The sequence below is a fragment of the Thermobia domestica genome, chromosome 3 (assembly GCF_964235325.1).
Source record: "Thermobia domestica chromosome 3, izTheDome1.hap1.1, whole genome shotgun sequence".
Taxonomy (NCBI): Eukaryota; Metazoa; Arthropoda; class Insecta; order Zygentoma; family Lepismatidae; genus Thermobia; species Thermobia domestica.
In genome coordinates this window covers 64,607,645-64,629,688 of record NC_137456.1, presented here as the reverse complement: position 1 = coordinate 64,629,688, position 22,044 = coordinate 64,607,645, and the positions used below count along the sequence as shown (strand labels likewise).

General features: G+C 34.2%; 1 protein-coding gene across 1 annotated transcript in view; it reads right to left on the bottom strand.

The window, feature by feature from the left end:
• The window catches only part of LOC145680457 (tetratricopeptide repeat protein 17), a 176,172-nt gene that overhangs the window by 53,273 nt on the left and 100,855 nt on the right, over positions 1 to 22,044 (bottom strand). The window contains exon 4 of the mRNA XM_081751008.1: positions 2,039 to 2,265. Coding sequence (XP_081607134.1) covers positions 2,039 to 2,265 — 227 coding nt within the window. The remainder of the gene's footprint in view (positions 1 to 2,038; positions 2,266 to 22,044) is intronic.

Below are 22,044 nucleotides of genomic sequence, written 5' to 3'. Positions count from 1 at the left end.
TACATGTTTAATGCAACATAAAGAAATGCGTATCAGCGGACCCTATTTTGTGCCAATTCAATCCAGCTTAAGATTGTTGTACCGTACTTCCAAGATCTTGCTTTCGCATACGGAGCAAAAGAGCTCTTGGTTGCCAATACTTATTAAGTATTTATGAATGTAGTTTTCTATTAGTTGTTAAATTACACCCATAAATCATCTTTCCCTCTGTAATTGGAAATACTCTCGTGTTAATTGAACATTGACTCGGTTGTTATTTAAAAAAAAAAAAAATCTTCGAGACAAAAGTGTATTTTAAAAAGAAATAAAAATCTCACTTTGGAATTGACAAAAACTTTCTTATTATTCGTTCCGCATGCCAAAACTTAAAAAAGGGACCTTTTATAACTTTACTTCATTGTTATTTAATCTTTAAATTCTATACAATCAATGTTTTGAAGGTGCTCTTCATTATGTGCTGGCCATATGTCGAATTCGTTGAAATCTACGTACAGTGAAACCTATCAACTTGGCCAACTCTCTACGTTGGCCACCTGCTCATTTTGGCCTGATTCGTCTTGAACCTGCATTTTCCCCATAAGACATTCGTTACTTACTACTCTGTGAGTTGGCCACCTGTCTATCTTGAAAGTTGGCCGCATTGAAGCAATATGTCACCGTATGATAAATTTACCCGCGTAGCTTGGCCACGCAAAATACCGTTTTGTTATTTTTCTTGTAACTCTTTCGTATTCCCATATGAGAGGCCGATGTTCTGTGACTGAAGACAAAAAGGCATGGATTCCCACGATTTGTTATTGGAGGTCAATGGCCAGAATACTACTTTGAGGATGGTGAACAGATGTGAATAACGTATAGGAATTCAGGAATGGTTGTACGTATTTGTTTGCCCTGTCTGTTTTGGTAAAACTATTAACTATATCGGCCCCTTTCATCAGTGGGGAGCTTTAGTAATTCCGGAAAATTCTCAAGGTTAAAGCTAAACATCTCAATTGTCAATTATTGACACCTGACGGCTTATCGAAAGGTAGCAGAGGTTTTGAGATATGAATTCCCTTAAGATTTTCTCAAAACATCTTTTGATACGAGGGAAACACTTGTAGCTCATTAACAAGAAGTACTTAACTACAAAATTAGAATCTGTATATGTGCCGAAAAGAATAAAAGAAATACGTTTGGAATGAACCATGAATAAATTTATTAATAACTGTACTATATATTGTTATGATTTCTCTATATACATTATTTAAAAGTAGCTGTTATGCCATTGCTTATTAAGATGTTACAATCAAGTAACACTAGAAATCCTATTCTAAAAGTACACCTATCACACTTATTTTCTGTAAGTTGGCCACCTGTCTAAGTTGGGCACTTTTCAATGGAACTGATGGTGTCCAACATAGACAGGTTTCATTGTATTATCTTAACTGATTTTGGTACCTTTCTTGAGAATATTTCAAGACTATTATTATTATTATTATTATTATCATTTATATCTAACATTTTTTAATTTTATTTATTTATTTATTTATTTTTATTTTTATTTTTGAGTATTCTTTCCAACCAAGCTAATGCGGAAAATATATTTGATTACTGAGTATTTTTTCACAGATGAAATTTTCCCAGATCTACTGAAATCTTTAGATATAGTTGTTGTTTATTAAAGTTTATCATCCCCTTTTCAGCTTCAAGGCTATATGAGATGTGGACCCACAGTTTAAGGTAAAATTCGAACCACCGTAATGCGTTTAAATTTCAATGCTTCTCTATCGGGTATCGAACCCAGGACCAACGTGTATCAAAGGTGCACGCGCAAGTAACTAGGACTGAGGGAAGAGCTCTTTTGAAACACTGTGACCAAGGAGACGGTGCCTGAAAATTCTATGATGAAACAAAAACAAAATCAAAGAAATCTGTAAGAATATTAAGTAAAATGGTTTGTTTCTATTACTCCGCCTTTAATTTATTTCTTGTTTGAAAATAGCTGAGTCAAAGGAGTAGATTCATAGCTTTTTGTCTGCCCACCATTTCTACCTACCTTGGTGAAAAATACAGCGCTCTTCTGGCACATTCCATGGCATTGAAAGCATCTCCTTGGATTCTCCAATACAGAGTCGCTAAGTTGTATAACACCCATGACGTTGAATTTAATTCTAAAGCACTAGCAACCAACGATCCAAATTCTGCTATATCCATTTCTTCTACTACAGATGTCACTAACTCCAACTCTGGACTCATCGTAAGATTAACTCTACTTCGCATTCCCTACAATGACAAGACAAATGTGAAGTTAAAACTCAGTAAAAGCATGGTATTACAAATACAGTTGCATACCAGTAATTGCAAACATCAATTTTCCATTGAAAGTACTGAAAATGATTTTGGGAGAAAAGCCTGAAACTAATGGAGATTTCTGTAACTTCTGAATTTTCTTTAAATTTCCAAGCTTTCGACTCTCCCTGGAGTCGTGGTCACGGAGGATACAGACAGGAAGAAAAAGAGTAGAAACATCAAGGAATAAAAATGGAACGAGCTTACCAAGGGGTTTACAATAATAAATCGGATATTTATGAAACAAAATGCAGTTACCAGAGAGTTACATAGACAAAACGAAAGGAAATCTAACAGTCCGAGAAAAGAAGCATATTAGAGATTCGAAAGCGGAAAATCCGGGGTCGTGTTTATCGAACCATTTAAAAGAAACACAACATATGATAGAAGATTCAAAAATTGTATTTAGAACTACTGTTTTTTGAAAATTTATTTATTCATTAAAAAAAAGAAATTAAATTTTAAAAAAGGATGGTTGGGTGAAGAATAGGGGGCGGGGGTTACAAAATTTTCACAGCATTGGCATGACAATAAAAATAATAACATGAGTTGGCAACCTTCCAACAAGAAATAACAAAGGCGCACAAATTGACTTCACCATATTTTAGTTTGCATCATCTTCAACCATTGATTACTGACGTACTTGACAATGTGTTTCCGTATAACACAGCTCTTTCCTTGGTAAGACCGTTCCATTTTAATTCCTTGATTTTTCTATTCTTTTCTTCCTGTTTTTCATCTCCGTAACCAAGACTCCAGGGGAGAGTCGAAAGCTTGGAAGTTTAAAGAAAATTCGGAAATTACAGAAATCTGTAAATAGAATAGTAGTTAGAGTTCCTGAGCGTGGTTTCACATTATCTAATGGAAAAGATTTTGGGACAATCACCTAAATATGTACAGGTCAAATTTAATTACGCAAGGAGTAAGATTTAGCCCTTACGTAGAACGTCTAATTTCGGCACAAGTTTTACTTCTGGCATACCAAGGCATTTTCACTGGACGACAACGGTAATGAGGAAGGTTTAGGTTCGCTTATCTTAATTTTTATTGTAATTATTACCTCCACTGTAATTTATTAACTTCATCGTCTTCCAATATTTAATATGTTACATATGAATTTTGACACAACTTTGGTCCATACAAAATTAGGCATTTCCTTATTGTTACTCGCCAGAAATGTTGCTGCTCACTACCGGTACCGCACTATGACACGCACTACAGACTGCCATAAAAAACTAAGCAGTAAAGCAGCAACGGTCTTCAATGTGTGTGAAGAATACAATATAGACATCATAAATAATAATTGGTTTATCTTTCCGTTGAACTTGAATATAATTACTTTTCTCTTTCGATATCTTCTTATTGTTAAACATAAACATCTAGTCACCCATATTGCAAGTTGCAGAACAAAGCCTTCCATTAGATTCTATACTAGACGAAACAAGTTACGAATGCGGTTATTCTTCTCTAGGATATTGCTTTATATTATTCCCAACCTTCTTCGTTTTCTTTCTCACATACTTTTTCTGGTAGTACTCTGTACATTGATGTTCTGAAGATGTGGATAACATCTACTGTGGACTTAAGCGTTGTGCATTGTGTTTCTTTTGTTATTCATCCATTTCTTCCTCATTTTTATAACACTACCTTTCCTTCTTCCCCAAACTTTGATTTCGAAAACTTTTGTATTGCGTCCCTTTCTGAAATTTCAGTTAGAAGAAAAAATAACTACAATTATCTATTTTATATAAATATACTTAATTTCCACTCAGATATACACATGACATCCCTAGAGACACTTTTTATTTAAATAATAAAACTGAGAACAAAAAAGCAACATAGTTTGTACTCTTCTTCCGCAACTCACTGTTAATAAATAACGATAAAGAATCATTATTATAGTAACGAATCCGCATAAAGTAAACCATTGTTATTTTCACAGAAATAGATCTAGATTATCTCCTACCTACTTCTTCACATCTCTAACGCAACAGAAATAAGCGCAATGTAAGTTCTTAACATGATACTTATAACTTATGATAAAAACTAGAAGAAGTAAATATAGAATTTTAACTTTCAAGACTTGTCTTCGAAGGAAAAAAAAAAAAGAAAAAAGAAAAAAAGCTTGTACTTCTGATACTGACAGAAATATTGAATGCTATAAATGAGTTGTCAGTTCAAAATTGTGTGTGACATGAATATACCTATTGAGACTTCGAGGAGCAACATGTTCTTCCATCATAAAATAAGCATATCAGTTAATACGCTCACAATGACGCAAGACCAGAACTTCAATTCTAATATTCTTGTTTCCTTTTTTTTAATTCTCTTCTACATCCGAAAGACTAGTACATTTTGTTTGTTGACATTCTCTACAATCTGTTCAGTGTTGATAGCTAAATACCGGTATATGAAAACTACAAATCGTACTGGGAGCACGGTGACTCAGGGGTAAAGTGCTAACTTCTCATCCGAGGGTCCCTTGTGCGAAGAATCTCAGATTACATGAAATTGTGGAGGACAACATCACGTCCATGGGTTTTCTCGAGGTTCTCTAGTTTCATCCTACATTCTCATTCCCCACTTCATTCACGATCATCACTTTCATTAAGTCTAAAGGGCATAATCTCAGGACGTAAAACTAGTTTAAGTTCCTGCATAAGCAGAGCTTGAAAAATCTACTCGCCTACTCGAGTACTTTTTTTTCTTTTCTTTTTTTCTTTTTCTTTTCTTTTTACATTTGGCGAGTAAAGTTCGATCAATCAAAAAACGTGTTTTATTTCACACAACAAATAAAAAAAAAATTAATATTGTAATGCACCACCACCGTGAACGACCCTTTTCATTCAACTCAGCTTCTGTACACCACTAAGTAGTTTTATCGATTTTTTTTTCTTTTATTGTTTCCCGCTAAAAAGTAACGTTAGTGCTGTCCCAGTTTGGTTTCGGAACAAACGTCGTTTCACCTGTGCTACATATTTGGAATGAAAATCTTACCGGCAGATGAATACTCGCCCGTGCGCCACTGCCCTTTTAAAAATGCCTATGCTGTCCCGTTTGAGTGAAACAAAATAAGTAAATAGACATAGTGAAGCGTAAAAATTGTGATCCGCAATATATTTTGTTCAGAGTACTACTTCTGCATTAGCTTGCAACTACGTATCCTTTTCCACAGCAACATAATATCCTTTATGGAAACGAGATCCCTCCTGGTAAGACTTGTGTGAACTGTGTGTGAATTATTTGCAAGAGACATGCCAATAAATATTTTTTTTTTTAAAAAAAAGTATTGATATGTTTACAGTGTCGCAAAGTAATTTTTGTTTATTTGTATAAACAATGTGACTGCAAAATAGTCTGACTAGTACTTGCAGGCAAGATACTCCAAGCTCTGTGCATAAATATACAGGAGCTTAAAGTTTTACTCCAGTTGTATGTCTGTGTATGTGGTACTTTCTTTCTCGGTAACCACTGGCCGGATCTGAACATCTGGTGAGCAAGTACCACATCATCTAAGAAATAAAGATCGTTATATTTGGTGGCCATGTTCGGCCAGGGATAGGTTCGGGTCGCCAACAGAGGCTGTATTCCATAGCTTTGCACGCCGGAAGCTTCCGCGTTCGATTCACCGACTGGCCACATCATTTATTTGTCTTTCTTCTTCTTTTTATTTAATAATTTATAATACACTACAGTATCGAAGATATGTCCCATTCATTGATATCTTTCATCTACATTGACTCATAAAATCAAATTACGTACCGATGCTTTGGACGATAAGCTGGAGTGTGAGAATCTGAATAACTCATTTTTAATTCTACCTCAACTTCTGACTTAAGAATTTTATTCACAATGCTTTCTTGAATTTCTTCAACAAAATCATAGCCCTTAAATTCTACGAACTAAAATATAAACAAAATATCGTTTTCTTCTACCAAGATTGAATTTGTGACTTTTCGGATTTGTAGTAATATTATAAGTCATATCACTTTATTGATAACTGAGAGACAAAGCGATGATGAAAATACTCTTTATTGATTAAGAAAAAAAAAAAGGGGAGTTAACGCAGACATATCCTAACTATCACTAATAGTGTGACAGACAATTGATATGTTTCCACATTGATTTCTAAAATAATTTGTTATCAAAAATGTATATATTCCCCCAACTTCTAAAAATCTATTATATGTAAAAGTACGTTTTCCTCCCCGTTCTTAAATTACTGATTAAAGTACCTAGCATTTCCCGGGAAGAAAGACATGGTTGGAAAAAAAATTCTAAACAGCTAACTGTTTCTTTCGTACAGTAGTAATTTCATTGCAACTGTGAGACTTCAGTTTATATATAGTTCTAATTGTAAATAACCTACGAGAACTCCCTCGTAGAGTTAGTGCACGTGTCTTATGCATGGGAGACCCGGGTTCGATTCCCAGTGGCAGCTCACATGTTTCTGATCGCACGTTAAACATTATAACGGACAAATATACTTAAGCTATAGATCCAAGTCTCATATAACCTCGGTGCTGAACGAGATGCTAAATTTTAAATCAACAAAATACCCTACGGTCTCCTTCCTCAGTCAATTACAAATATGTCAAGCCAATGTGTGAATTCTAATTATGTATAGCATACAGGCTCTTATCTACAGTCACCTAGAAGTGTACCAAGCCAATGGTGTGGATTCGAATTTTAATTCCAAATAGCTTATGAGCTATTCCAAAGCTTAACCTACAAAGGTGCCAACCCAACCGTATGGAGATGTATAGCGGACAAATATACTTCATTTTCATAGTCAAAATTTTGCAAACTATACTTTTATTGGAATATATGGTTGTCATTTATCTCTAAATTGAGCTACTGCCCGCGAAACATCTCATAGTTGATCATTTTGTGCAGAACTAAGGCTGACCAACTTATGAATATGGTCGACTTATACGGTAATAACAATATATCTATGTTTAAAGATTATGCAAGTTGCCAAGCAAAATTAAGTTTTATTTGTCTGACATAATCCCAAAAAGAAGTTTACATATGACTGCTATAACAGTCCGTGCTATAATCATGCAATTGCCTTATTCTCTATTCAACAACTACTATAATATTCCATAAAACTTCCATCAAAAATTACTTAGAAGCAATCTATATATTGCACATGAAGTGCTATTACTGCGTTGCAAAATTACATTGTGGATATAAAGGCGATATAACAGAGATATTATTCTCTGATAACTATGCACTGCAATATTTCAAAACATAGTTACGTTGCATTGATTATTTATATGTCAATCGATAGTGTACTGTGCACTGTCTCGAGAAGGAACAGCTATTTCATTACAATAAAATAAATAGTAGAAACATTTAAAATTACATACATACGTATGTGTATATATATATATATATATATATATATATATATATATATATATATAGATATAGATATATGTGTGTGTGTGTGTGTGTGTGTGTGTGTGTGTGTGTGTGTGTGTGTGTGTGTGTGTGTGAGAGAGAGAGAGAGAGAGAGAGAGAGAGAGAGAGAGAGAGAGAGAGATAAACGATGAAACGATACTTTTTAAATTATTGCATTTATATTTTAAACTAAGGGTTTCTAACAGAAATATTATTGCTATAGAGATTCGATTTATCTGCTGGATTATAAGGAATGACTACAAAACTCTAGATTTAACTTTCAAATAGCTCAAGATTTACACAATATTTGAGAGGTTTCCTACATGCTCAATCCGTATTGAGAGGTTTCCTACATGCTCAATCCGTAAACTTTACACTGTAAGGTTTTATTTTATTAATTTCTTTCCCCTTGGAAATTGGGCATGAAAGGAACAACACCGTAACAACTTCAAGACTAAAATGAAAAATACGTATTATTGCTGTTATTGTCAACAAGTATACAATTCTTTCTATATATAATTCGACCTCCAGTTTTATAATTTTATTATTATTATTATTATTATATAAACAATGTACACTCATGCCCAAAATTATTGTCGCATGTTTATAAATATGTTGTTGTAGGAATATAATTTGATAACGAAGTCGCCCGGTAATTCTTACAATGTTAATATGTGTATAATCGGCGAAGACATGTAAGTGGCAAATTTCATGTCAAAAGAGCAGTAAATACGAACAATAAAACGAAAATAAAACTTTCTTATCCATTTAGCAACATTTTGCTTTTCTTATTCTAATTTTCGTGTTTATAATTCTTTTCCTATGAAATTTACCACAAATATACATTTCTCGATTATACACATAGTATCAGTATTCAAAGTATCCTGCAAAATCATTAACAAATTATATTCTTACAAGAAGACAGTTATAGGTATGCGACAATCATTTTGGACATGAGTGTACATGAAAACTCAACTTTTGCGCAATACTGATAGATTTGTCACACATGTAATACCTTAACATTTTTAGCATGCAATCTCTGACGTATATGCTACTACTAGAAATATCGATAAACCAATAAATGTAATCTTGAACATGACGAAAGTGACTTACCAATACTGTTATTGTTAGCTAACGATACCATAGAAGTTTATCATAGCGGTTAAGATTATCGAAAAAATAAAGTTCACATATATATTTTTTTTAAAACTTGAGATAACCATGTGAACCAACACATAGAAAACGCTGAAATTTTATACAAAGTAGGAGAAAACTGTGACATATATCGCAATATTAACAGATTAACAGTGTTACTACCTTACATAAAGTTATGTTTCTTTCAAATAATACTACGTCAGATTATTACATATTTTAAACCTATATTCTAAACACAAACTTAAAATACAACATTAGTAGTGTTGCAAACTAAGGACGCTACAGTAGCATTAATATCCAAATGTCGGAAGTCCTACCACACTAACACCACAACTGAGACAGACGGAGCAACGCAAATGCAAAAGTACTTTACTGTTGGGTACCATGAGCATAGTACGATGTATTTCGAATCACTAAGAACAAAGTTACATACCGTATTTTACGGACTATAAGACGTACTTTTTTTTCTTCTTCGAAAAATTGCTTCCAAAATTCAAGTGAGTCTTATACTCGAAATTAATATAAAAATGTCCAGTGTTTGATTTAAAATTCCCGCCAGTCTTAAAAATGGCCATATATTCGATGCCGCGGAAAACCTATCTCTATCTGGCAACATTGGACTCAGCTGGCAGCAGCAGTGCACCGATGCGACGAACATGAGTTGTGGGGATTCACAAGCTTGCTAACACTATCTCCCTCCCGCCCCGCAATCACAAACCCAGAACCACAGACTGGAATATACATACCGTAAACTGCGATAAACTGGAAAAATGTTACTGTATTTGGAAAAAAAAAACTGCTTAAAAATTAAGGTGCACCTTATAATTCGTAGCGTTTTATAGTCCGTAAAATACGGTGTCATTCCGTAGATACGAAAAACATTGATAAAGATTGCTATATTGCTTCAAATGTCGTACTTGGTGGGAACTCTGTAAAACAATTAATATATCCACACTTAAAAATGATATAGGAAAAGTCGTAATGTATTCTTAGTTAGAGCTAGTTTATTTTATTAATTACTAAAAATGACAACAAACAAACACCCGCAGGATCTTTTTCAAGACGAGGCACAAGACAAGCGAAGACGCGAACATACACACATTGATGCACGTAATACTTTATGTAAAACAATTACTGTTGACGTGTATTGCATAACTCTATTAATTACAGTAAACATATTAAATACTGTAGTGGGCGAGTAAGCAAATTTAATGTGTTTTCACACTAATTTCGAAGAAACAAATCCCTTTCGAAAATCCAAAGAAGAGCAATTACCTCCGCTGCGATCGTCCCTAACAAATATACAAAAATATAAATTGTAATCTACAGAACAATAACAGGGTGTCTACCAAACAAGCATAATCAAATTCCCTGACTTTCCCTGACAAAATTATAATTTTCCCTGACTCTGTCATTCTTTTTTTCTTAGTATAACTCACGAAAAGTAACTTATATTTAAAGTGAACTGTAAGTTTTCATCACTGTTTATATGATTATACAATATTCTACAAGCGTACAAACGAACCAATTCATTTACCTGTAATTTATGACTATTTTAGTGGCATTCCTTCACCCCTCACAGCCTGGGAAAGATTTTTCCCTGATATACAATGAAATTTCCTGACTTTCCCTGACTTCCCCTGACTGGTAGACTCCCTGAATAAACTTGAAATTTCTCATCCTATACGTTTTTCATTTGTATCTTCTCTTCATCTTAAACGTGGCAGCTACTGAACGAAATCACATCGGTAAAAATTAAAATTTTTATTGCTTCAAACTATGGGAAGAACACTTATCTAATTATACAGGGTCCGACCAAAAGACTTCCCGTATTAGGAGAGGGCGTTGTATGAGTTGTGGTGGAGATACGACGGCAAAGTGAGTATAGATCGATAGCAGTATAAGTGCCATTTTCAGTAGTCGCAATGGCGTGGCGCTATGAGGAGTATATTCGTAATTGTGGTTCTGTGATTACTACTCAGTGGGCATTTTGCATTCGGTTCGGATTTGGCCGACATGATTTAGGTTCTGCACTGAGAAAAAATCGCCTGGCTGATTTGTTTAAATGCTGAATGCTTTGGAGATTACTCGATGGATGCTCTCACACCTGTCACATTTTCCGGTGTTGCTACGATTCGAGGTCGGCAGGCAATTTTTTCTCAGTGCAGATCCTGTTGCTCCAAAGTTTCATACCCAAACTTGAATGGTTTTTCTATGCGGAACGGAATCATGTCGGCTAAGTCAGAATCGAATGCGAAATGCCCGCTGAGCAGTAATCACAGAACCACTATTACGCATATACTCCACCACAATAAAAGCACGATGCTCATCTCGCCACCCATTGTGACTACTGAAAATGGCACGTATACCGCTATCGATCTATATCCCCTCCGCCGCCGTATCCCCACAACTCACACAGCGCCCTCTCCAAATAGGGTGGTCTTTTTTGCCGGACACTGTACTAATTGTCGTATATATTACGTAAGAATTACTACATTAGGTAAATATTCTTCCCTTAGTTTGTAGTAAAAAAAAAAAAAACCCTTTAATTTTTAATGATACGATTGCCCTTAAAAGCCGCCAATGATCTTATGCAAGATAGCTTTTTTGCACTAACCATTTTTACTTGGTAACATACGAAGAGTAGATTAAAAAAAAAAAAGTTTGGTTGCTTATTGACCTCACAATACGAAGAAGGAAACATAATCCAGCAATTTCTATTGAATTAACCTCCTTCCTTTATTGGTTATCTTTTGTCAATGAACTTTTTGTTCGTGCTACTTTCAGTGTACATATGTGTCATATAGTAGCTATTGCGTGATACAATTAGAAAGCACAATATAGATCCTAAAATCAATTATTTATTCTTTATATAAGCAATGACTATTCTCGCCTTGCCCTTGGGTCGCTACGCAATGCAGCTATTGGGTTAATATTTTTAATAAAATGAAATATGCATAAAATGTAAAACAATCATTACAAAACAATAATATAGAACGTATTTTATAAGTCATTACATAAAGAGTTACGGAAATAGTTTGCGTAAAGTATTGTACAGCACACGGCAGAAGTGTAGACATTACAAAAGAGAAAAGAATAAAATACTGGAAGGTTAGAAATGTAGGTGTAAAGAAGCATGGTGAAATATGGTTCCATTGACCGAACATCTAATGTAAGATTAAATATTAGTGGAAGTTAGGAAAGAATAATACTATAGATACCTTGACATAGTTACAATCTAGCATATTTTGTTCAGGTAGCTTTTATGTGCCCTGGGAATCCAAATCAGATGGTTATTTTCCAAGTACGATGTCGGCAACCAATTATGTTGCCTTTAACAGCCAGACACTACAATGTAAAGTTTCGGTTTTACAGAGATTTTTAGAAGTTATTTCACTTATTCTTTTTTTTTTTTCTCTCCCAAAGAAATACTAACATTAAAAATAACTTTTTTTAAACGTTGATGATCACCACATATACGTAACTTGACGCTAACAGTGTGCATAAACAAAACAATTTAAGACTATTATTTACACATGCTTTTTAAATTTTTAAATGTGGATGTGGAGAAGAATGAAGAGAATTTGATGGTTGAGCAGAAAACGAATGAGAGAGTGTTAGAAAGGTGGAGAGGAAAGAACAATTTTAGACTAATGGAAAAGAGTAAAAGGAACAGATTGAGACATTGGCTAAGAAGGAACTGTAGCATGAGGGACGTGCTAGAGGGTATGGATGGCAGGAAAGAGTTGATGGACGTATCAAAACACAAATAAATCATAAACGAAGAGTTTAGCAGAAGACTGTGGAGCATGAAAGTTACGGTAAGTGACCTGACAATAATGGCAGAATACCTATGATGATGATGATGATGATGATGAAAATGATTTACAATAGACATATTTCACATCACTTCTCTTTACCATGGCTTACAGGGGTGCCTCATGAGGGTTGTTACAGTGTTCCAACTAAAGGAAGAAAAGTTACCTAATGTACTAATTGATGCATACTTTAGTTTTTCCGGGTTTCTTCCCTTACGTCCGCCTCTGTTTAAGCACCAGCAGAAGAAGTAGTAAGCAACTGAATTGAAGTCAAATATTCATAAAAAGCAGGTGTAAATAGTAACCTCTTAGACTGCTTTTATTTATGTATATTGGTATTTCCCTGTTGTGAGTTAGTATGTCGTAATCATCAATATTTTACAAAGTAATTACTGATTTTAGGGATTTCTTTGAAAAAAGTACCAAATTTCACAAAATTAAATCCCCACGTTAAGCGGGTTTGCATATCCAGGCTCCTAACTATGAAAACAGTTACGCTCAGTCCAACCTCATTCATTTCACGAATTCAACCTGTTTTACGTATGTTATTAGGACATAATATCGATTGTGATTTATTCTAAAAACACTTTTATACATTGCAAGAGCTGTAACGTCCAAATATTTACTGAGAACTCATAGTCGTATCGGAATAAACAAAAGCGAGTATGGAACAGTAAACTGCTTTCACAAAAGGCAAAAGAAAATGTGCAAAGGCATACAAAAACGGTCGAGTGGTTTGGGTCGATACACTACCAATCACATGTTTGTGTGTTCAAACCCGGGAGTAAGTTGTTTCTTTTTTGTCTTCCTATTTTCATCCGGAGGCTGAAAATATTTCTTTGAGTAACTCATTGAAAACTTCTTTTGTTTCAAATTCGATTAGAACGGAACATTATATGAATTACGAATCTTAAATCCATAGCTAAAAAAAAAAAAAAAAAAAAAAAAGTATACTCACTACTCCATTATCCTCTGATTTGTAACTAAAAATTATTTATAAACAGTGGTGACTTCAGAAAATTATCCTCGGGGGGAATTTCAATATGCGGGTGGAGGGCAAACATTGGTAGTCCAGATTGAGCACGATCGAATATATGGTCCTGAAGGCGGAAATTTCTTAGCTTGAGAGGAGTCTCAAATTCTCCCTCAGATCACGTCCTGAAAGCATCATTGCTTAAAAGCTTTTCGTAACAAATATAATATTACACTTGTTTCTCGTTCTACATTTTGAATTGGTAAAATCATAACTTATAGAGGATTATAATAAAAGCATAAAAATTACAATACCAATCATGTATAAATTATCCTGTAAGTTACCAACTTTGGTTCAGATTAAAACTCAAATATTTGTTTTCGGATTGCACTTAGAAGTAAGTCTTCTCTATATAATCCTGATTGGAAAGCCATGTATAACTCTAATTAATTAATCAATATTTATACATTTTTTTATTTTACTATTTTTACTATTCAATATTATATACACTTCATTTCCAAAATCAAAATCTCGAAAATATATATTGTACGAGTGCAGATTCGCAAATAAATGATTAGATATTTATCATATATATTGGTCTCTATTCGAAATTCTATTTAATCGAATCCGAAAAGAACACAGACAGAAACTTGGAGAACAGGTGAAAAAAGTACTGAATCCGGCGGGGATTCGAAATTAGTTCGAATGGTGCTTTATAAGCTGAACGCCTTAGACCACTCGGCTATGGTAACAACTAGTGATTGTGGGAAAGGCTTCGAGTAGTAGTTCATTTACAGAATAACATTTTCTATTGCCTAAAATTTAAACCTAATTTACTTTGATATAATATATCTATTAATTTGTTTCATGAACACGTTTTCCTTACTTTGATGAATGATGTATGTTGTTGATATAGATTTTATTACACGTTCTTTCGTAAATATTATAGAAAGTATCAGGGTTATTTATGATCTTTCATGGAAATTGACTGGCGCATGCGCAGTACACAGACAGTTCAATTGGAAGGCGAAGAAGGAAATGAAATCTTTGAGTTTTACGTCCCACGCTTATGCCGGTTAGGCTAAAGGAGACGGTGATGATGAGTAATGAATGAAATGGTGGAATGAAGAAAGTGGGAGGAAACGGGAGTACCCCGAGAAAACCCACGCACACGGTGTTTGTCCACCACAAAGTTCACTTGGGGGGGCTGGGATCGAACCCGGGACCCCAAGCACCAGAGGTGAACGCTCTACCACTGAGCCACCGCGGCCCAAAGCGAAGAAGGAAACGCTAACACACTGTTAGAATGTTTCCCTCGCAACAGTAGTTCCCAACCGAGGGACGGCGGGACGCACTTCCTCCTCCTGGGGTGGTGTGAAGGGTTTACGAAGTCCCTTCGTTGTGTTATATTTCTTGAATGATTATGCACAATATCCAGTCACATCTTCTACACATTTGGAAGTGATAAATGGTAGTATAAATAAACCGTCCTCCACATACAGTGATTGTTGCTTTTCCAAAATTATAAACTGAAACACTTTTTATTTCAATAGAATATAAAAGTTTCAATGGGAGGGGTTACAACCCCCTCAACCCTCTGGGTCTTTGATATGTCACCGCCTAAACTGTAACTTTCAAGTTAGAATCGAAAAATGGAGACTTGTGACCTACTAAATATATTTTTAGTTCATTATACATTTTCATAAATAAAATATCCATAATTACAATGACAGTAAATGCTAAGAAATTATTGTAAATCTTTGTACTTTCATTTTCCCTCTTTCTTCTCAACTGAGCTTGAAAAATGTAAAAATGGGAGGTTAAGAATTTCAAATATTATTCTACGAATATTTTAGCGTATTACGAAATTATATTTAATAGAATCCGGCAGGATCACAAACAGAAACGTCAAGAAGAGGTAAAACCAAATTGTACTGTGGTAAAATTCGAACTATTCTTGAATGGTGCCTCAGAATCTCTAGCCGAATGCCGTAGCCCACTCGGCTAATGTGACAAGTTGAAAATATAGTAAGCGTGTTTCATGTTCTATCTTTTGTTACAGTATGAAATTTACTTTGTATTCTCTTAAGTCTAAGTCTATTTTGGTCTGATGTAATAGACTGTTGAAATTGTTTTATGTTTACGGTATTCTTTACTTTGACGAATGATGTTGAGAATATAGGTTCTATTACGTATTCGTTCATAAATATTACAACAATTGTTAGGATTATTTATGATCTTTCATGAAAATTGACTGGTGCATGCGCAGTAGAAACAGAAAGATGCACTTTACCGTCATTTGTCATACACTCCAGAACGCAAATTTCTAACAGGTTCTGAAAATGCCTCGCTCTAAAGGTTGTGGAGAACTGTCTGTTTCTCTGAGAGGAGAAATCATAGGCCGAGCAAAAATGGGACAAACTGTGCCTCAGATTGCTAGAGATCTGGCATGTGACAAGAAAACGGTCAAGAAATGGGTTCTGCGACATGAAGAAGGTGGTGAATGGTTCAGGTCTCGGTCAAGAAGTGGAAGGCCAAAAGTGACAACTGCAGCTCAAGATCAAGCTTTAGTTACAGAAGTAATAAACAGACCTCTACGCCACACGTCAATCCTCTTGGACAAAGCCAGAGAATATAATTGTTCTCACGAAACAATAAGAAGAAGATTATTGGGGGCTGGTCTACACTGTTCAAGACCCGCTAGGAAGACTCTCCTGACTGAAACTCACAAGGCCAGACGAATGGAATGGGCACAGAATAACATAACCCAACCTCAGTCATATTGGGACTTAGTCATCTGGACCGACGAGAAGGTTTTCAAGTCTAAGCAACAATGCAGAGTTATATTGTATAGACCGCGCGGAACCAGGTATGCTGAACAAAATATTATCAGAACTTCTTGTTCAGGACGAATATCAGCACACTTTTGGGGATACATGACGGCTGCTGGTCCTGGATATTGATTAATTAATTAGAGTTATACATGGCTTTCCAATCAGGATTATATAGAGAGGACTTACTTCTAAGTGCAATCCGAAAACAAATATTTGAGTTTTAATCTGAACCAAAGTTGGTAACTTACAGGATAATTTATACATGATTGGTATTGTAATTTTTATGCTTTTATTATAATCCTCTATAAGTTATGATTTTACCAATTCAAAATGTAGAACGAGAAACAAGTGTAATATTATATTTGTTACGAAAAGCTTTTAAGCAATGATGCTTTCAGGACGTGATCTGAGGGAGAATTTGAGACTCCTCTCAAGCTAAGAAATTTCCGCCTTCAGGACCATATATTCGATCGTGCTCAATCTGGACTACCAATGTTTGCCCTCCACCCGCATATTGAAATTCCCCCCGAGGATAATTTTCTGAAGTCACCACTGTTTATAAATAATTTTTAGTTACAAATCAGAGGATAATGGAGTAGTGAGTATACTTCTTTTTTTTTTTTTTTTTTTTTTTTTAGCTATGGATTTAAGATTCGTAATTCATATAATGTTCCGTTCTAATCGAATTTGAAACAAAAGAAGTTTTCAATGAGTTACTCAAAGAAATATTTTCAGCCTCCGGATGAAAATAGGAAGACAAAAAAGAAACAACTTACTCCCGGGTTTGAACACACAAACATGTGATTGGTAGTGTATCGACCCAAACCACTCGACCGTTTTTGTATGCCTTTGCACATTTTCTTTTGCCTTTTGTGAAAGCAGTTTACTGTTCCATACTCGCTTTTGTTTATTCCGATACGACTATGAGTTCTCAGTAAATATTTGGACGTTACAGCTCTTGCAATGTATAAAAGTGTTTTTAGAATAAATCACAATCGATATTATGTCCTAATAACATACGTAAAACAGGTTGAATTCGTGAAATGATTGAGGTTGGACTGAGCGTAACTGTTTTCATAGTTAGGAGCCTGGATATGCAAACCCGCTTAACGTGGGGATTTAATTTTGTGAAATTTGGTACAAAGTTATATAATGTGTAGAAAGCTTTGTGAAGCCCAAGTTTCTTATTTTCTAAGTGTTTGACTATCGAATGCAATAAGATTGGTTGTCGAAATGATTCCAGAAAAATAATTATTGGATTACGATTACGATTCTTCGGCCACTTTGGGAGTACCGGTATCGGCAAATTGATATCGGTATATTTAGCGATATATTTTCCGAACTATTTTCAATTTCTTTGATATTAACAATGACACTTATATTTCATCGGTTTCTTTTAGACTTAAAAGTTGATCTAAATTATTATTAATTGTAAATCGATTTCTTTATCCATGTATACGCCTTTGATTGGCAGTACTCGTACTCAACTGATATTTTTAATCTCTCGATGCCAAAATAGTGATGAAGAAAAGCCAAAGGTCCTCCGTCAGGACCACGGGCGCCCAAAGAACATTTTCTAGGGGGCTCATTCCATGGTTGCTATATTACGTCTGGTATTTAATATACGTGATTTGCTATATTACGTATACATTTTCGTGAGCCCGGGGGTACCAGCCTGCCCTCCCCCTTCTGGCGCCCATGGTCAGGATAGCAGCCCCGTAATTTGAATCCCAAATAAGATAGAGGTTTCGATTCAGAAGAAAATGATATGGAAGAAAACCACTAGACGCTCACTTTGTCATTATTTTCTCCTACTTACTGGTTAAAAGCAATTCGTTCTAAAGTTAATAGTTTTATCGTTTACGACTTCGCTTAAATAACCCTCTTATTTTTTTTTATGATATACACAGCAACACCTGGTTCAGCACGCATAATTTTGTAAACAATAAAAATTTATAACAGTAGTATCCGTTTGCATTATGTCTATGTAATAGAGACTAGTAAATACAATGTAACTATCAAAGTACATTATCACTCTTACAAATAAGTTTACACTATATAAGTATTTGCTGCTTTTTAGTTCATTTTATGTAAGCTGGATTACATTTACAAGAAATATTTTCTGTATGGAACCTAATATAAACTTTGTTTTTTGCCTTTGGATGTCGAATTTTGGCCTTATATCTAACATACCATATTACAATGTTGATCATTTTATTACTCTGAAGATTCCGAATAATATATAAGAAATGTGTCCAAAAGTATCGTTATCGGTAGTATCGGCCTGTTCGGTATCGGCTATCGGTAAAAAAGGGGTATCGGTACATCCCTACCTACAGCACATAAAAGATTAGTAGTTCTTAATACTGGACATGTTAAAAAAAAAAAAAAAAGAGAGAGAGAGAGAGAGAGAGAGAGAGAGAGAGAGAGAGAACATCCAGAGCAGTATTTTAACATATTCGCTACCTCAGGCTATTAGAACATCCTTCCCCCTTGGGCCGCAAAAAGCTTTCGCCCCTGTATTTATTCATATTCAGTAATGTGTTAAAAAAAAAACTGACAAAAGATTAAAAATTATAATTTTACGCTGGTAACCAATAAGAAATTAGCTTCAACTCCTTCTAGCGCCAGTACCATCGTAACGAGAAAATTTGGCTACGCTGTGGTACCAACATTGTTTCAGTTCAGATCTTCCATATATTTTTCTCTCTTGGGTACAATCGCTTTTTTTCCCCGCTTAAAATACTTCAATCTCGAATTTTTAATATACTGCCCCTGAAAATTTGCCGCCCTGTGGCCCATGGGTAAATACAAGGCTGATAACATTACTTGAAAGACATTGCCTTATTAGGTACTTGACAGAAAGTACGATGAAAGATAAGTACAGAAAATCGTAAAACTATTGCAACTAATATTAAAAAGGGTGGTAAAAAGCATGATAGAAGATACAAGATTTTGAGGTCAAAAATACCTTAATCGATGGATGTTATTAAAGATATGAATGTACAAAAGCTTCTAAATCTTCTGAATGTGGCAGAACGATGATCTACGAAATTAACACAAAAAATATTCTTTAGATATCATTGTTGGAAAAATTACAAAACAAGTAAAATTTATACAGTACTGCTGCACTTGTTCAAGATTGAGACATCTTTGATTGAAATACAAATTTGAGATATGAGAAGCATTTAGTAAGAAGGCTTTTACGAACTGAGGAAGATTACACACTGAAACTACTGGATTGGATTAAATAAAAGGATGACACATTTTTAGATAAGTTCGTTTTTCTTAACTCAGCAGCATGGGTCAGAAACTTAAATCAACTTAACACCTTACGTTATCTAAAAGTTTTTTTTTTTTTTTTTTTTTACAAGAAGTAAAAGGTTGATATCAGTCATTATTGTGAGCTCTTTTTATTTATTATGTTTGTTAAATATTAAGGAAAAATCTGTCGCTATTCTGTCGGACTATTGACAAAAAAAGAAAGAAACAAAGTTCGATGCATTGAGAAACATGGAGGTTAATTTTGTAAATGAATCCAGTTTTGAATTACACTTTATGTTTTCATGCATAAATAAGAATGCTTAAGTAAATTACTACTGTTTTCGCACGTTGCAGAACCAATTGTCAAAACTGAAGCTGTTGCGTAATGGGCCATACTAATACTATTTTGAACTGTAGGTCCCTGGTTCCACCCTCGGCCACGTAAGTTTGTGGTGGACAACATCATGCCCGTGTTTTTTTTCTGGGTACTTCCGTTTCCATTTCCACATTCTCATTCCACCAATTGTTCCATCATCATTCACTTACCTTAAGCATCGTCTCCATTAGCCAAACGGGAATAATCGTGGGATGTTAAACTAAAAGGAAGATATTTTGAACTGCATATTTCTCATACTGCCTTCCGTCCACTGTGAAGGATAACGTGACTGAAACGTTTCTTTAATGAATAAAGCCCATAATTAATGAAAGGGAATGAATTTGAAATTTAGAAATATTTCGTCCGTTCACTGATACTAGCTAACTTTTTTTTTTTTTTTTTTTTTTTTTTGTATGAACAACGAGGCGTTCATTTTACGTAATTTTCTGTAATAAACCATTTCTTGTAGTGTTTTCTTATAATACCGTCAGTTAAATTGTTAACCCTGGAACGAAACACATGATTTTGACTAAATTTCACGAAACGTTATTTTAATTTTACTACTTGAATCGCAAGTTTTATGTAAGAAATAATTAATGCATAATGACGATTAAGTAATATGTACTCTCAAACCCTAAAGTCAACATAGACGAAACACATTCATAACGAATGTATCTTTTGACTCGTAGTTTCCCATACTACTTGCAATGTTTTCTTATACTAGCCACTAAATTCGTGAAGTTTGCTATTTCTGTCAAGAGTTGTTACTGAGAAATAATTTGAAAATCAGTATATAAGATTATAAAAGAAAGAAAGAAAATAAATTCAGACTTATATTGTGAGTGTATATTACATTTCCTTTCTTGATTGCATTATTTTCTTTCAAATAAAAATAACTACATTCAATTCCTAGAGCAGAGCGTATGTTTACTTGTAAGCTACTGAGAATATTGAATGAATACTATTGTTTACAGTTAATCGAGAAAATTTAAGGAGTTAATGTTTGAATATACATCCAACAATTTATCAGTGGTATGTAGGTTTCTTTTTTCTTTGTGTGTGCGCGTGTGTGTGTGTGTTTATTTTAAAAAATATAAATAGTAAAACTGGTTACTAGCTAGACCATTGTGTCAAATATAACTGATTTTATCTATGTTGTGCAAGTTAACTTCATAGTTTTTTTTCTGATAATACTATATATGTATTTATTTTATTTTACTTTTTTAAATGTGACTTCACTGCACAAATCAACATATCAGTGAAAAATATACGTTTTCTAATAAATGAAGAAAATATGTTTGTAAGTTCTGTCCATAAACTTTCACTAAGTCGATTAACAGTTCATATCAACTAAATATATCTGATTTTTTTTTGAATTTCATTAGCCTGATAAAATGGGAAAATACTTCACAATTTATACAAACAAACATGTCAATACATGCAATCTTTATTTGAATTTTATCCTATCTGTATCAGCTATACATATATAAAACCTTGTGTGTATATATATATACACAGCTTTTATCAAGATCTGTAACTGGTTAAATTGTAACCAACTGTTTCCCAAACTCGCTCACTGGCCCTAGCCTAGTCAAGCAAATAACTAGCTGAAATAACAGTGAAGTAAATATTATTCGATTGTCGTATTATTTGTTCTAAAAAATGTGTTAGGAACATTGTCTAGAAACAATAATAATAATAATAAATTCTTTTGATTTTATTATATTACAGTTTTGATTTGGAATTGGAGCAGTGGTTTTACTGCAGAATGACCAGCCACCAGATTCGAGCCCAGAGCCTTCCGATTATGATGATGCTAACCGTTAGCCTAAACACTTCCCGTAAACTTGGACTAAAGCTCGATGACGCTTTGGGTATAAAAATTCA